The 16,232-nt window shown below is 50.5% G+C and overlaps 3 protein-coding genes across 5 annotated transcripts in view; 2 read left to right on the top strand and 1 right to left on the bottom strand.

The window, feature by feature from the left end:
• The window catches only part of LOC101748328 (kelch-like protein 9-like), a 5,845-nt gene extending 4,625 nt beyond the window's left edge, over positions 1–1,220 (top strand). Inside the window, exon 4 of the mRNA XM_004945740.4 lies at positions 278–1,220. Coding sequence (XP_004945797.2) covers positions 278–676 — 399 coding nt within the window. The 3' untranslated portion in view covers positions 677–1,220. The remainder of the gene's footprint in view (positions 1–277) is intronic.
• The window catches only part of DPP7 (dipeptidyl peptidase 7), a 20,526-nt gene extending 9,074 nt beyond the window's left edge, over positions 1–11,452 (bottom strand). For both annotated transcript variants that reach the window (XR_005840586.2, XM_415570.8), the window contains exons 1-8: positions 11,219–11,452; positions 10,919–11,032; positions 8,890–9,029; positions 8,361–8,524; positions 6,419–6,554; positions 3,955–4,036; positions 2,363–2,529; positions 1,221–1,281 (exon numbers count right to left, since the gene is read on the bottom strand). Coding sequence is in view for 1 of the 2 variants with exons in the window: in XM_415570.8 (XP_415570.5) it covers positions 1,221–1,281; positions 2,363–2,529; positions 3,955–4,036; positions 6,419–6,554; positions 8,361–8,524; positions 8,890–9,029; positions 10,919–11,032; positions 11,219–11,426 (1,072 nt within the window). In the remaining variant the exon portion in view is untranslated. The remainder of the gene's footprint in view (positions 1–1,220; positions 1,282–2,362; positions 2,530–3,954; positions 4,037–6,418; positions 6,555–8,360; positions 8,525–8,889; positions 9,030–10,918; positions 11,033–11,218) is intronic.
• Positions 11,410–16,232, top strand: part of LOC427783 (dual specificity testis-specific protein kinase 1-like) — a 24,242-nt gene continuing 19,419 nt past the window's right edge. Inside the window, exon 1 of one of the 2 annotated variants that reach the window (XM_046901805.1) lies at positions 11,410–11,498. In XM_046901805.1, the coding sequence (XP_046757761.1) occupies positions 11,445–11,498 (54 nt within the window). In that variant the 5' untranslated portion in view covers positions 11,410–11,444. Of the gene's footprint in view, positions 11,667–16,232 lie in introns of both variants that reach the window. The other variant, XM_003642267.6, reaches the window with a different exon arrangement.

Here is a 16,232-nt window from a genome sequence, read left to right as displayed (position 1 = left end):
CATTAATGCTGTTTCTTTCAAAGGAACAAAGGTGTCTTAAAGCACTTCCTCACTGAGAATTGACAGAGATCTATAAAGTCAGTCAGCTCATCATATCTGACATCAGATTCTTCCAACCACACAAGCTCAGTTGCCTCCCACAACTCAGCACCTTGAGTTGCATTCGGTGCACGTTGAGACGCTGGTTTCCCTCACTACAAACCAAGTAAGCCTGACACGACACCGATACCACCTGAAGCACAGTCGGATGGATCACCGCTGGTCTGGTTCTTTGCAGGTGGAGCAATGGATTCACGTCAGTGAGACAGAGTGTTACTGTCCTGTAAGCGATCAGTGGACAACGCTCACACTGTCCCCGTTCAGCCGCTGCCAGTTCAGCGTCACAGCCCACAGGTCGACGCTTTACCTCACAGGGGGTGGACTGCTACAGCACATGCGAAAGGAAGACAGTGTTTACCTGTACGACACCGAGGGGCAGGTATGGAAGAGAGCCGGCCCCCTGCCCCGAGCTCTGGTTGATCACGCCTCCTGCATGGTTAAGCTGCCCCAGGCTAACGCAGCTGGTGAGCCGAGGAGGGGCACAGAGCGCCGCCTGACCAGCAGAAGGCAGAAAGCAACTCTGAGCTTGTTAGCCGCTAAGAGACAGGGGCCGAGCACTGCTTCCAAGGGGAAGTAGGACGTGGAAAGCTCCATCAGATGTGACAGTGTTTGCCAAGACCTCAGTATTTTAGCCACCTGTCTAGCTCCCCAGCCAAACGGTTTTAGCTGTGATTTGGAACTGATGCTTCTGAAAGAACTTTGGAATCAGCCTCTAATGTTTTCCTTACAAACACTGCTGAGTGACAAATTAAATACTCACACAGACAATTAAGACTGTCTTGCCACTCAGTTAGGACCGCAGGGCCCTCTGATGACAGCCTTGACCTCAACCAGCAGAGCAGAGAACCTCCTTCAGTGATCGTGACTCAACCTGCGGCACTTCAGCCACAGTATGGGGTAAACCCATCAGAACGGAGATCCTGAGAAGTCATCTCATGGACAGTCAGCAGTGTGAGGGGCTGCCACGGCTGAAACCTCATACAGTACAGAACATCCTAGGGGGAAAGTGGAGCTGTACAGCTCCCACAGTACACAGCCCACACAACGAGACAACTCTACATAGAGGTGCTTCTGGAGAACAAGATTTTAAATAAAAGATCCATCTGATAAGATTAACTCACCAACAAGAGCTGCCAGGCCTTGAATAGGGTCTGTGTGGGCAAGGATTTGTTCACAGCCAACCTGCATGAGACATGTTAAAGGCAAATTGCAGACAGGACAGACAACAGTCTATGCTGCAGAGGGGTTAAGCTGGAAGTTAAAAGCATCACTTCCACAGCTGATGGCTCAGCAACTTTCCAATGGCCAAAAGCAACACTTCTTTATTTTCTCTCCAGTAAAAAAATACACAGACAAAGGGAGGACAGTGATAGCCAACAGCTCCATCCTCGTCCAATCAGAGTATTTTAAGGCCCTTCTCAAGCAAACTTAGAACAATTATTTCCAATTTACTCTTTGTTAAACCGACCCTAGAAAGGAACTGCATGGCCAGGGACAGCATCTTCTGTGCCCCCACACAGCACAGCCTGCGTGATCCCTTGCACAGCATGCATTTTGCTCCAGGTAATATTTGAACCATACATGCCAGCTGTTCTCTTAGGCATGAGGCCAGAGGCACATCAAGGCCCATCAGCAGCACCAGGCTGACAGCAAAGCAGAAGCCAAGAGCTGCAACAGTAACTGGTGATCTTTTGATTACCGAAGGTCACTGGTGAACAGTGACCTTTCTCAAAATAAACTGGTGTTTGTAACCCTGTGTAGCACCTTTCCCCACACTTGGCCCTCACAGCAGCAGGCATTTCTCTACACTGTACTCTGACATATGCCATCTTCCTCGGTGATTCTAGAAAAGGGAGCCTTATTTTCAGGCCTCTGCCAAGAAAAATATGCCTATAAAAATGTGTCAAGGTGGGCTACATCAAAACAGCCTTTTTTGAAAAGCTGCAGGTTTTCTGCATTCAAAACCCAAAGCCAGTGAGGCTGCACAGGCCTTTGTGTTCAAAGCAAACACAGAGCACAGGAGGTACGGCTCCAGCATGCCATCCCAGCAAGCCTAACAGCACTGCATTACAAACAGCAGTTGCTATTTCTGAGAGGATTAAAATATGCAGATTTACTGTCAGAGCGGAACGGCTGTGACATTCACCACTGTTTCCTCACATCACCACTGCCTGGTGGTGCACAGCTGGTGATGTCCCACACCGTGCAGCCCCCAGCTCAGGTCGCTGAGGTGCACGACCCTCACCTGCATCCTGGTACTCACCTTCACTGGATTAGCAGGGAGGTGCCCCATAAAATCGGTCTTGTAAGGGTAGTCCATCATGGCAATCATGGTGAAGGCATTTCTAGCAAACCCAAAAAGCTGGTAAAGATCCTCCTTGCTAGAAATCTTGCTGCACGTGGCCATTTTGCTGCTGATTTCATCATAAGCTGCAGACGGAAGGCAAACGAAAGGCACAGACTTCAACAGAGTAAACTGTGATCAGGCTTCAGCATCTTGTTTCACTTTGGAGTAACGTGATACTGGAACACATAGGTGAGGTTTCCAGCGGGGAGGATATGTTACACCTACATTTACAAACACAGATGTTCACGCACAGTCTTCCCCTGTGGCTTTCTGACCCTGTGCTGATCCACTGCTTGCATTTCACCTCCCTGAGCCACAGAAACCTCCCTGGGGAACACAGTGGCAGCAGCACACTCCTAGGCAGAATGTTCCAAATGGATTCAGTCAAAGCAGCTCACTACAAGGCTTTCCTGCCCAGTAAGATCCTCCTTGCTCCCTCGGGCTCTGCTGGCTCCCACTGCTGCTCGCTGCATAGCCAGGCAGGGCAGCTCATCAGCCAGGCTCACACAGTAGAACAGAGTACAGCAGAGATATCCCAGTAGGAAAAAAGAGCCCCTTGGGAGCAGGAAGAATTGCCAGGCAATAATAATCCTTACAGTGCCACCAAGGACTCCTGAGATGTGCCTTCAAACCCTGACGTTATACAGAAAGTTCAGCTGGAGTCAGGAAATGTACCTTTTAAGAAATTAATTCCAGATTACTCAGACACTTCTGCATTTCTGCTGGGAGAAGATGCTCCTTTCACTTTCATCTTCCATGGTCCACACTGTCAGCTGATATCTGTCCTCATTCTACTCAGTGAGCTGCCCCATTGGAGCCTGACTGGACCTGTGTCTGGATACTCACTTAAGTGACAAAACTTTAAATACAACCACCATGCTACAGAAAGCATGGTGCCAGACAGATCTTGAGTAGCTCAGCCACTGAAGAGTAATGTACTTTTTGTGATGCAAATCTACAAGTGGTTTTGGACCAAGGCTGCACAGCAAACAGACCATGAACCCATCACAGGGGCTCCAAGGCCATGCAGGGCTCCCCAAAAAAGCTGCACTGAACCACGATGCCTGGTCTGGTCTAAAGGGACGAGACCAGAGATTTCAGTCTCTGTTCTTGACATCACCTAACTGCCCAGTGCTGGAAATGAGAGAGACTGATGGCTGCTACAAGGCCTACGCTGCCTTCCAGATATGTCCAGTGAGATGGACCATACTGTTGTCATACTCACCAGAACAATTCACAACAGCATGGCTGTTGAGGACAAGCACTGGGTGAAAGATGAGGCTTTACTGGCATCAAACTGCAGGTGTTTTTGTGGATTTTTTTTTTCTTTTAACTGCAGAAAAGCTGGTTTCAATTAAAAAATCAATTACGTGAGCAGAAAAGTCAGGTGGGCATCTGCACTGATTTAGCAAAACCAGTTTCAGACCTAACAGGAATAAAAGGGAACCAACTTCATTTCCCACTCCTGGCCTGCCTGCTGGCTGCCATGTGGGGCAGTTTGTCCTTACCTCCGCTCAGGAACAGATCCCTGATCTGCTGGAAGGCTCTTTGGACAGCAGGGACACAGCCTGGGATGGACTTCTGAAAATCCTGAAGGGACAGGAAAGTCGTGGTGTTACAGCTGCACAGAGGATATGCCAGCAGTACCGGGAGGTGGCAGCTTACCAGCCTGGAGAGACAGTCTCACCTGCACCTCCACATGCAGTGACACTGGTGCTCCTGCCTGCAGCTCCGGGCAGTCAGCACATCCCAGCATAAGCTACACCTGCACAGCTCAGGGCGTGCAGCAGCTGCTGCACCAGGTCTGTACAGTCAGACAGAACTCTGTGTGCCCAGAGGAGCCGTCAGACTGAATGTGAAGACATCAGATCACACGTGCCTCAGCAGGGATATGGAACGGCCACTGGGCTGCTCGGCCCCAGAGCTGTTGCTTTAAAACACAACTGTCCTCACACTGCCCCGTGTCTACGAGCAGGAGCCATGTGGGGCTGAGAACCACGACCAGCCAGACGGCCAAGAAAGCTATGTCACTTTTTCTTGGGAAAACCATTACTAAACCTCTTGACACAGCACTTCAAGGTATGTCTGAAGGGCTGTGGCTGTTGCAAAAAGCTGTTCCTGTCACTGAAGGCTCCAGCAACCCAAACTGTTTCCCTTCTATCGGCTTGTAAGGCGGTTTGCCATCCGCTGGCAATGTGTGCTTTGTAGTAACAACAGGAACCAGCAGCGCTCCTCCACAGTGCCCTCACCCTCCAGAGCAATGGCAGGAAACCCAGGCACTTTTCTCAAAACAACACCGCCTCAGATGAAAACAGTTGTGGGACCTCTCTTCGATTCCTCTCTCTTTGTCTGAAAGTTACTCTTGCAGAAATCACTTTGGAGTTTATGTGGCTTTGCAGCCCCTTAGCAGCATGCTGCTGCACACGTGTCCTTCACACAGCAGCCTTTGCTCTGGCTGCAGGAAGGACAGTGGGCACACAGAACCTGGCCCCATGTAAATGCCATAAAAAATAACATGTATGCCCTTTGCTCACTCCCCTTCCCCCTCCCCGGCAAGCAGTAGGATCATGAAACGTGCTGGAGATGCTCAATAAAAGTCACAGAGAAAGCTGCTTTGAGACAAGGCGCCCTGACTCAGAAGCAGAGAGCAGAAGAGAGCTCCTGCAATGATTCATGAAAGCTCTGTGCTTCGATTAGCATTAACATCTCTGGGACATGCATTTGCTTCTTTCACCAAGAAGAGCAGAATTCAGCCTTCAGATGCACAGATTGCTGTGATTTAAACACGTGGAAGGTGGAAGGAATTACTTTGAGAACAGCACGAAGAGCTTGTTTAGGATCCCAGCCCAGGGGCTGACTTACCACTGCACAGAATATGTTTTAAAATGAATGAGAAACATTTTTTTCCCCCACATGAAAAGGTCAAGGCCCCAATTTCAGGGGTGTAATGACTCACAGCACATTCACAACTGAAGCAAGAGCTGTCAGCTGAACAGGGCCTCTGAGAAGTAATTACCTTCCTCCAGGGAAGAATTCCCACTGCTGAGCCCATTACATAATGGAGCAGTACTGTGTATTTCGTTTTAAAATGTACAGTTTTAAGGCAAGACGTATTTTGTTCTTTAAATACTTGAAAGTTTCAAGTGCTTGAATTTGTTTATTTCAACAAAACTCTTCTTTCTTTACACTTAGCAGTAATGCTGGCTGTGTTGTAAATGTCTGCATTAAAATAAGGTTTCATGTATGCAAAAAGGTCACCAGGACCACGTTTCATAACAGGTGGGCACCTGTTTTCTAGATGTGTCACCCACATCGAGAAATTCACGTCAGAAAGAGGCAAAAGAGACACTCTGACAAGCTTTCAACCCTACCAGCTGGTAAATTTCTATCCACGTGAACTAAATGCAAGTCAGTTATTGGCAATACCACCTTCCCAAGTATCCTGATCTCCTCGGAATGTGGAAAGACATTCTTTCCACAAAAGTGGAAAGTTTTGGTTTTAAGTGAACCCAGGACACTTTGCAGATTTTTTAGTGAAATGAAGATTTTCAAACTCTTCATTGAAAATGTAACCATTCTGGAACTAAGGACCTGCTGTAAATCATCCATACCAATGCAAAATGTATTTTGGAAGAGGGTTTGAAGAATATATTATCCAAAGGTTTCAGCCAGGCACAAAGGGAAACTTTCGGGCTTGTAATTTGGCTAAGTTAATAGAAATGGGAAAGGCAACTGTTACTGATACTAAAGGTACTGGAACCAATTTGTGCTGCTCATAAGAGCAGTGCCTGTGGGCCCTGAGCTGCCACAAACACACAACCATCAGCCACCACGGCTGCAGCCGCTGTTCTTCCTTGCAGGTTTGCCCACACACACTGTGAAGGCACATGTCTGGTTAAAGGCACTGAAAGGAAAAGATCCTGACTTCATACAGGAGGAAGGATAATGTTCCTGAAAAGAGCTGCCACTTACTGCTGTTACATCTCTGAAGAACTGAGTGGGATCTCCAAGCCCAGCCACAGACAGCACAGGAGCGCTGGCAGCCAATGCCCCATCCACAACGTTTGGGTATTTCATCCTCATGTAGGCACTCAGCATTCCTCCGTAGCTGGGACAGGAGAGAGAAAAGTGTTATTTCCTTTAACAGAGAGTTAATGTTATAAAGCTGAACGTTCAGGCCAGTAGTCACAAGCTCACCTCTCCCAGAGCAACAGGAAGCTTAGGGAAACCCACCCTCATGTGGAGAACAAAAAAAGAACCAGTTATGGCTGATGAGTGGTACACTGTGTTCTTACTATCTGCCCCCTAAGACCCTCAAGTCAATTCTTGCAGGAACACAGCAGCCCAATTTGCTTCTGCAAACAAAAGTAAATGCTGCCCCAATATCTAACACCACTGCATTCTGAGACCTGAGAGCTTCAGCACAGAGCCAGCTGGGGCTCAAGTCAAGTGTCATTGCTTAATGGGGGAAAGAGACACATCTCCCATGCAGGATTATAAAGATTGTCTAAGCAAGGGCTAACAAGCAGAGGGCATCCCTGAACACTACAGAATAGGCAACTCTGCAGTGCTGAGGGGCGGGTGGAGGTCATCCCGGGCAGCCCACGTAGCAGCAGCACAGCAGAGAATGGGAGACATTAACAAAGGTCACATGAAATCTCAAAACCACCGAGAGAGCTTCAGCCACGAGGCCACAGGTCTGCAGATGTATCGAGGACTGCTGGATAAACCCAAAGGCACAGAAGTTACTCGGATGCAAACTGCTGAGGAGTTACTCTGAGGTCACTCCTGGGGGCATCCCAACCCTCACGGTGCCTGGTCTGACTCTGAGCTCTTCACTCGCAGCTCAGAGGTAGCCAAGTCCCACATCACTCATGTGTAAAGCAATGGACTGTTCTCTAAGCCAACCCTCGGAAACAGGTTTTGGCTGAAACCTGACAAGAAATTTCAGTTCCACCGATTAAAGCCTGGCAAAGCTATAAGCAACTGAAGGGGGACTTTCTTCCCCGTGGAAACGTTCTGCTCCAACACTACTATACCTTTATATTCTTCACGTAGGTTTAGTGCTGTTCAGGGCTGCTGCATATTTAGCTCTGATTTACACACCAAGAACTGCAGTCTCAGAGCTTGCAGGACTCACTGCACGCACCCCTCCCTGCCCAGGACTGCTCCTGACGTGTTTCACTGTGCTCTGTCCTGGTGGTCATGGTACAGATACCACTGGGATCAACAGCCCGGTCACCACCATGGTCTGCTGAAGCGTAACTGTGACTGAATGCTTTTTAACTCCCTGCAGTGCCTGAGAAGCCCCTTGTATTCATTGAAAACCTTTTAAAGGGAAGCATCTCTCCACATAAACATGGGAAGAGACGTGCATGAAACCAACACAGCTCTGTCTTGAAACAGTGCAAGCACTCTGGGAAAGGATATCTGCTAGAAAGCCAGGAGCAACCAAGCAGCACAGTGCAGAGCAGGATTACAGAGGGGCCTACAGTGACAATGGCTGCATGCTGCTAAAGACGCTGCTTAATGAATAGCCAGATGGTCTCTCAAAAGAATATTTTTAGCAATTATTATTTTTCTGTATTTTCCATGTAGAATGTTCTGATCCTGCAGGTACAATTTCCCACCTTCTGGGGTTCTGGCTGACATTGAAGATGCCTAGAAACTTCCAGTATCCAAAGCAAAGATTCTCAAAGGCAATCACAAGTCAAGACTAATTCTTTATGGGACAGCTGGCTGGGCCCTGGGGATAAGCCCCCAAGGAGCTCAGCCACAAGCACATCTGCTCTCTACAAAACAGCTTAGAGCTCTGGCTCTCCAGCAAGCTTTAAAGGTAAGCAGACCTATGAGAACAACACAGCTGTGGCTGGGAAAGGATGCAGAGAAGGGTACAACTATACACAACCTTTACCTGCCTCCGAAAGCAATGACAGGGCAGCCTGCAGCTCCATACTGCTGCTTAAGCTCAGTAATTAGCACTGCATAGTCAGCAAGGGCTTGTTCCACAGTGAGCAGATGAGTATTCTTTAGCTGCGTTGACTCAAGTCCAAACGGAAGAGATTTCCCATAGTATCTCTGAAAGGAAAGAGAGATTCTGCAGAAATGCTGGTGTCACCCTGTCCTCGCTGCAGGGCTGGGATAAGTGTGCACAGACAGGACGTGGAAACACACACAGCGTTCACCAACTAATTCGTAACTGAGCAAGTGCCTTGTCTCCTGAAGCTGCCTTATATGAGATAAACACAGACCTCAAGAACATATTCTCTAGACTCTAGAGAGGATGGACAGAAAACCAGAGCTGCTGCCATGATGAGAAAGCCCGTGGCAGGAATGCCCCAACTTCATGGCAAGAGATGCAACTGTTGTTCTGGACATGGAGAAAGCTGAAGTTGGTAACGTTAGCACAACTCTTCAGCGTGCACAATGACTACCATACTCACATGCTCAGCAAAAATCACAAGAGCTTGCTGCTGCTCTGCTAACTCAAATATGAAGTCCGAGTTCTCAGCAAAAGTCCAGATGTTGCCTTCATTACCAGTATAGAAAAAGATCGGTCCAAATCCTTTCTTCCAGAACTTTGCTGTATGAGACAATTGACAGAAGACATGAGAAATGTGTCAGAGCACAAAAGAATTCACTTTGCTGTGTTTGGACAGAAGCTTAATGAGGAAACACCGTGAACAGCCTGATCCCCAAGGGCCGTGCTAGGAAAGCAGGTATCGGAGAGACTGTGCAACAGAAACCCCTCCCTTGCTTAGGGGTGAGAGCTCCCAGCAGACCACTATGTGGCTTCAGTTTTACACTTCTGCCTAAAAACCCTTAAAAGTGTCAGTGTTGCAAGACATTTGGAAACGGATGCCTCCAAATGAGCCAAAATTTTGCCACTATTTCCCACGTACGTACCTTCTTTTCAGCCCAAACCATCGCCTGCACAGATCATTTTTCCTACAAAATGAATGTTGGAGAACAACTGCCTCTTTACACTGCTCTTACTGCGATGTGTAACACAGAGCATTCTTGGTACTCTCAATGCAGATTTGCCAGAGGGAGTGTTGGCTTAGAAATGGGTTTGAAACGCTTTGGTAGTGAAATTGCTACTCTTTGTTAACAGTGGCAGATTTTAGAAAGACAGGAAAATGAAGCGCTATCTTTATTCTGGTATTTCTTGCAATATGCTCCTGTATCACACAACAGGATCACGGAACCACTGAGGTTGGAAAAGACCTCTAAGATGATTGAGTTCAATGCTCTGCCTGCCACCAGTGCTGCCCTCTAACCGCATCCCTTGGGGTCAGTTCACCTTCTGCCTGGATGCCCCCAAGGATGGTGACCCCATTGCTCCCTGGGCAGCCTTTGTCTGTGCCCAACTGCTCCTATGGAGAAGAGATTCTTCCCACTATCCAACCCGACCTGTAGTAAGCAACAACGTGTGGGAGCTAAACGCGTGAGTGGGACAGGCTGCCCAGAGATGTGGTGGAAGCCCCATCCCTGGAGACTTCCAAGGCCAGGCTGGGTCAGGCCCTGGGTGCCCTGATGTAGTTGTGCATGTCCCTCTACATTGCAAGGGAGTTGGAGCATGTGATCTTTAAAGGTTCCTTTCCAACTGTAAGGATTCTGTGATTTTGTGACAGGCTCCTTAAAGAGATCCCTATTTCTAGGCTGAAATCTGGGGTAACTGCCAGCTAACCTCGAGCCACTCAGATGCCTGGTTGTGCAACATGAAAAGCCTCGCGTTGCACAAGAAGCAGAAGAGGGGGAGAGAAACTGCTCAGCATGCTCTGTTTCTCACAGCCACTGTTCACCTCTGCATTTACAGAATCTGCCCCAGCAGGATATGTAGGTAAAACACAAGACTTCAAAAAATAAATGCTCTGAAGCAGAGGATCCCAAAGTTCCATTACCAAAGGGCCATTTGTGAAGTTTCAGCCCCAGGAACGCTATCAAAATCCCTCCTGGTGCTCTGAGATCTCTGTGCCGAACTGATCCTGGGGCCGCACACACAGCCAGGTGTCAGTGAGGACCGCGCTGTGTGACAGGAGATGGGAGGCAGTGAGGTGAGGTACAGCGGGGGGGGCAGCACTGCCTGAGCTCTGCGCCGTGCTCCTCTGCTCTCCCACTGCATATCTCTGCCTGGGAGCTCCGGGCACGCGGGATCCACTCACATCTGCCACTGGTTAACGACACTGTTATGAAAGTGAGGGTATTTTGCGTGGAAATGTCCCCTCTTTCCGTCTGTCCCCAGAAGATCAGTGCTCGGGCAGGAAGCCCACCCACCCCTCGCTCAGCCCCCGCTGCTCAGCACGGCGGGCGGCGTTGCGGATGTGGGGCTATCGGCGATGGGAAGCACGGACCCGCGGGGCGCCTCTCCAGGAGAGGAAGGGAAGGGGGCCGGGATTTGCAGTGGGGTCCGGGGACGAGCAGAGGGAAACGCGCGTCCCCCCTCCCTCCCCCCCGCCGCTCGGCACCCACCTGAGAGCAGGTACCGCTGCGGGAAGGTCTCGTTGCCGCCGGCCTCGAAGCGGAAGTGGTCCCGCACCTGCGGGAAGAGCCGCTCCTCCAGGCCCGGCCCGGCCGGCTGGGCGGCTGCAGGAGGGAACCGTCAGCACCGGGACACCGGCAGCGCCTGCCGCCGCCGACCCACGGCCCGGCCCAGCGCGGGGCAGCCCCGAGCGCCCGGTGCCGCCCGGTCCGACCGAACGCTCCCGCCGGGAAGGGGTGGCTCGGGGCGCAGGGGTGGGGGAAACGAGGGGTCCCGGCTCGAGCACCCACCGGGCGCGCCGCGGACCGGCAGCAGAAGCGAGAGGACGAAGAGGAGCAGCTGCGGCGAGCGCGTTCCCATAGCGGCGTCCCGTTCTGCTCCGCTCTGCTCCACGCACGGACCCGACCGCGCGCGTGGAGACCACCGGCGGCTGCGCACGTGACTCCGACAGCAGCACGTGACACTACCTCTTTCCTCACGTGACCGCGCGGGCGCCATGCCTACCGAGGCGCCGCCATGTTGTCTACCGGGGCATCTTCCGGGGTCTTTTCTCCGGCGATCGCCGCCCATGTACGTACGAGTGAGGAGCCGGTGTGGGCAGTGCAAGGTTAAGCCAGAGCTGGGACGGACGCTTGAGGTCTAGGGCTCTAAAGGAAGAGGAACGTAATTATTCTCCTTATGGGGCTTTATGAACAGTGTGAGGACATCCAGAGATGCTGAGGGACGAAGTCGCTTGGGGTGAGTGGAAGGTTTCTTCAGTGAGGTCTTTTGTGTAATTCAGTCCCTGTAAAAAAGCGTCCTCAGAAATGAAAGTTCTTGCTTGTGGGTGGCGCAAAAAGCCAGAGGCTTTCTGATACATGAAAAGAGAAAGAAATAATCTGGTTTTGTCCCTCCCCTGTCAATAATCATAGAATCATAGAATGGCCTGGGTTGAAAAGGACCACAGTGCTCATCAGTTCCAACCCCCTGCTATGTGCAGGGTCGCCAACCAGCAGCCCAGGCTGCCCAGAGCCACATCCAGCCTGGCCTTGAATGCCTGCAGGGATGGGGCATCCACACCTCCTTGGGCAACCTGTTCAGTGCGTCACCACCCTCTGGGGGAAAAACTTCCTCCTAATATCCAACCTAAACCTCCCCTGTCTCAGTTTAAAACCACTCCCCCTTGTATTGCCATCCACCCTCGTAAACAGCCATTCCCCTCCTGTTTATATGCTCCATTCAGGTACTGGAAGGCCACAGTGAGGTCTCCCTGGAGCCTTCTATTTTCCAAGCTAAACAAGCCCAGTTCCCTCAACCTTTCCTCACAGGGGAGCTAATATTATTAGGAGAGCTAATAATATTGAGCTTTTTATTGTTTCCCCCCCAAAGCACAGACAGAAGCACCGTGTTACTTTCAGACTGCCCGCCCTGAGATGGCTCCTTGAACCCCCCTTCCCTTCTTGAGCAGGGCTGTGCGTGATCTTGTAGCCCCAGCACTGCAGGCCTGTGTTTTAGGAGGTTGTATTTGTATTTTGGTCATTCACTTAAAATCTCATCAGTCTGTCCTCTGTGTGCCCCAGGCCGATTATTCCGCAGTTCTCGCTGTGTGAAAGTGGAAGGATCGGGCGTTTGTTCTGCCTGGATGGAGCGGTGTGTCGGCAGCGCAGCCGCAGTGCTGCGCTGTGGATCAGTTTCTGTTGTCAGCCAAAGGATGGCTGATGTCAATGAAGGTCCTCCATGCAGTATGGAAATGGGACTTGCAAACCTTTTGAAAATGTGAAGAGGGGTGAAAATAGAAAGAGAGGTTGAGCATATAGTCAGACTTCAACAGCCTTGCACATGGTAACTATGTAAATTTGGGTTCTCTCTTTGGAGGAAGACAGTTCAGCCTCCCTTACCTGTCAGACTGCATGGCTCGCGTCAGCTCTGCCCCACTTCCCTGCCCTGTGCTGCAGTGACCGCTCATCCCGGTGAAGAGGTGGCTCAGGGGGATCTTATCCACAGTACTGATGGAGGTGGTGTGGTTTAACCCAGCAGGCAGTTCAGCACCGCATGGCCACTCACTGACTCCCCAGGTGGTGTAGGGTAGAGAATCAGAGGTACAAGTGTGAGAAACCTTGGTTTGAGATGAAGGCAGTTTACTAGGTAAAAGCAAAAGCTGTGCATGCAAGCAAAGGCAAAACCAGGAGTTCATTTGCTTCCTCCCATCTGCAGGCAGATGTCCAACCACTCTCAGGAAAGCAGGGTTTATCATATGTAATGTTTTTTTGGGAAGACAAATGCCATCCCTCCAAATGTTCCCCCCTTTCTCCCTTTTCATCCCCACCCCCAGTTTTATTGCTGAGCATGATGTCAGGTGGCACAGACTGTCCCCCAATCAGTCCGTGTCAGCTGTGTCCCCTCCCAGCTCCTTGCACACCCCCAGCTCCTCGCAGGCAGGGCAGTACAAGACACAGATAAGTCCTTGGCTCTGGGTAAGCACTGCTCTGCAACAAGAACAACGTCAGTGTTATCACTGCTGTTTTCATGAAAAATCCAAATCACAGTGTCATGTGAGCCTCTGTGAAGGAAATTAACTCTATCCCAGCCAAAATCAGGACAAGGGGTACACAGAGGATGAAGCTGGGCTCTTCACTGGTGCCCAGTGACAAAACAAGATGCAGTGGGCACAGACTGGAACACAGGAGGTTCTATCTGAACATCAGAAAGCACTTCTGTGCTGTTTGAGTGCCAGAGCACTGGCACAGGTTGCCAAGAGAGACTGTGGACCATCTTCCATCCTTGGATGTATTCAAAGCCTATCTGGACAAGGTCCTGGGCAAGTGGCTCTGGTTGGCCCTGCTTGAGCAGAGGGCTTGGACCAGGCTGACCTCACCTAGTCAGTGAGTTTGTGACCACTTGCTGTTGGCAGCAGGAAACAGAATCACTGCTAGCTTGGAGCAGTCTTGCTTGGAATGAGGATATGGTGCATTTGGGCACTGCATCCTTTCCCCTGCTGACATCCTGGAGCATCACGTGGAGCAAAAAAACACGGTCTTTATTTTGGAAAAGGGCCCTATATTTCAGCTTGTGGAGTAAGTGGAAAAAACATTGGAGGAGGTGATCAGGAATTCAAATGAACACTGTCCCATGTACTGTAGAGGTGGGAAGCTGGCCCTGTAATTGCAGCGAGGCCATATGCAGCCAGTGGGGTCTAATGCTCTGGGAGAGAGCAAGGGCTTTGCTAATGCACCTTTCCTGATTCTGCAGGCCCTTTTATGTCATTTTTCTTGCAGCCAACCTAATCAGTTCTTGGCCTGGTAGTGGTCTTCTGTCTTTAAGCTCTGAGCAGATGCTCTTGGGGTTGTGCTAGCTGCATCTCTGAGACAAAATTCAGCACTGCAACACTGTAGGTACAGGGAAACCAGGTCCCCAAGAAGTGCAGCAAACTGGGAGCTGTGTGATGCCAAAGGTGAGCCCAGGGTACAGAAGGCAGTGTGCAGTTTGTGCCAGCTGGATAACAAAGTGCTAATGTCAATTCCTGTCCAGAGTGGAGCATGCATGGATTGGACAAAGTGATGTTACGGCATTGACCTTCTGATAAGATGCTCTGTGAGGCCAGGCTTGGTAGCACGGTGACCTTTACAAGGCTGCTGGCTGAGCAGCAATGTTCTGAGCTGCCACAGTGCTCATGCTGCCTGGGAGGGGACAGCTGCAGGGCTGGGTCCTGGAGCCTCCCTCACATGTGTAAGGCTGTCTCCAATAGCCACCTCTGTTGTGTTTACCAGCATGACATGTGGGCAGGTGCTGACTGGACACTGCTGCCAGGACCCACAGCCTTGCACTGCAGTCAGGAAGGAGAACTTGGGGGCTGTGCATCCTGGTGCTTGGCTGTTGCCTTTGATTAACCTGGGCAGTCCGTGCTGCACTGGCAGGCGTCCATTGCTCCAAATTCATTCTGCAAGCAATGCTCCTAACCCCAGCCAGGAGTGGGGCTGTATGCCAACAACCAGCATCATTTGTCTCGTGTTTCACAGGAGGGTGCAGTCTGTCTCTGTGTAAGGGTTTAGGCCTACCCTACTGTGAACAGGCAGTGATGTTAGCAGCTCTCAGGCATGGTCAAGGACAAGGTCCTGGAGGCAGCCACTAGCACAGGTGTTTGTGGCCCAGTGGGCAGGTGGGAGGTGCATGCCCTGGGGCAGGAGAGGGGCTCAGTAGGGGTCCCTTACCCTGATCACAGTGGCTCTTCCATGCAATGAGGCACACCTGGGCCCTCAAGTCAGTCCTCAGCAGAGGGATTTTCTGTGTACTGGACCATTTCCATCAGGGCTGTTTGGACCTTCCATAGGCTCCTTTTAAGGCCAATGCTTTGGGACAAAATCTTGTATCTGCTGTCACGTGTATGGTTCTGCCCAGTGGTCTTTCAGCATGCACCTGCAGAGATCTCCAGTGCTGATGACAGGGAACTCTCACCTTGCAGTTTCTTGGGGGCTGCCAGCTGGTGTGAAAGTCCACAACCACTTGGTGGCTGTCAGCTCAAGGACCAGCTGAGGCTTAACTGGCTTCTCAGCTCCTCCAGGGATACCCTTTGACCTTTGTTTAATCATATCAGTGGCAGCACGCACACAGAATAGAGCATCCTTGGAAACCTCCCAGGATTGCTGATAATCCTAAAGAGATATACAGCAGGGTGGGCTCGGGGAGCAGAGTTGCTGCCTAACTGCTGCCATGGACATGTTGGAACCTCTGCTCCTGCCAGCAGTGCTCATGGGTGGTGGGTACGAGGAGCTGTGGGCATACCAAAGATGAATGTACCTGGACAAGGGAAGTAGATTCTTCCTAGTGGAAATGTAAGTGGCAGTTCATTTTGGTCTTGTGGCTTTCTTGTGGGCAGTGCAGGTTCTTGGCCATCAGTGCTGTGAGGTTTGCTGCTGGCACTTTTTACTCATGAAAGTGTCATTTCCAGTAGGTTTGCCTGTGCAGTGCTCATCTGTGTTAACGATGAAGACATTGGAGCCTCAGAGCCATCCGGCTGCTTGTTCAGCTGGATTGGACCTGAGCACAGCCTCTCTAATCTGAAACCTGCCAAAAATCACTGGATAATTCACAGCTTCCCTGCAAGCTGTATGAGCTGACAGCTGCTGTCAGGGCTGCTCTCAATGCAGCTTTTTGCACAGGGCAGGGAAAATGGTGCGTGCTCATGGGTGAATGTGAGGCAGGACAGCGAATTGTAGGTGGTGAAGAGCTGCTGCATAAAAATAATTTGCAGTCTATGAAGGGATGTTTGTGTGCTCAGGAAAGCAAAAGAGGGAGAAAAGAGCTGGAGTTTTCCTTTTACCCCAGCAC

Source organism: Gallus gallus, chromosome 17, assembly GCF_016699485.2.
Source record: "Gallus gallus isolate bGalGal1 chromosome 17, bGalGal1.mat.broiler.GRCg7b, whole genome shotgun sequence".
Classification (NCBI taxonomy): Eukaryota; Metazoa; Chordata; class Aves; order Galliformes; family Phasianidae; genus Gallus; species Gallus gallus.
The sequence above is the reverse complement of the archived record's forward strand: the minus strand, read 5'-3'. Positions and strand labels throughout refer to the sequence as shown.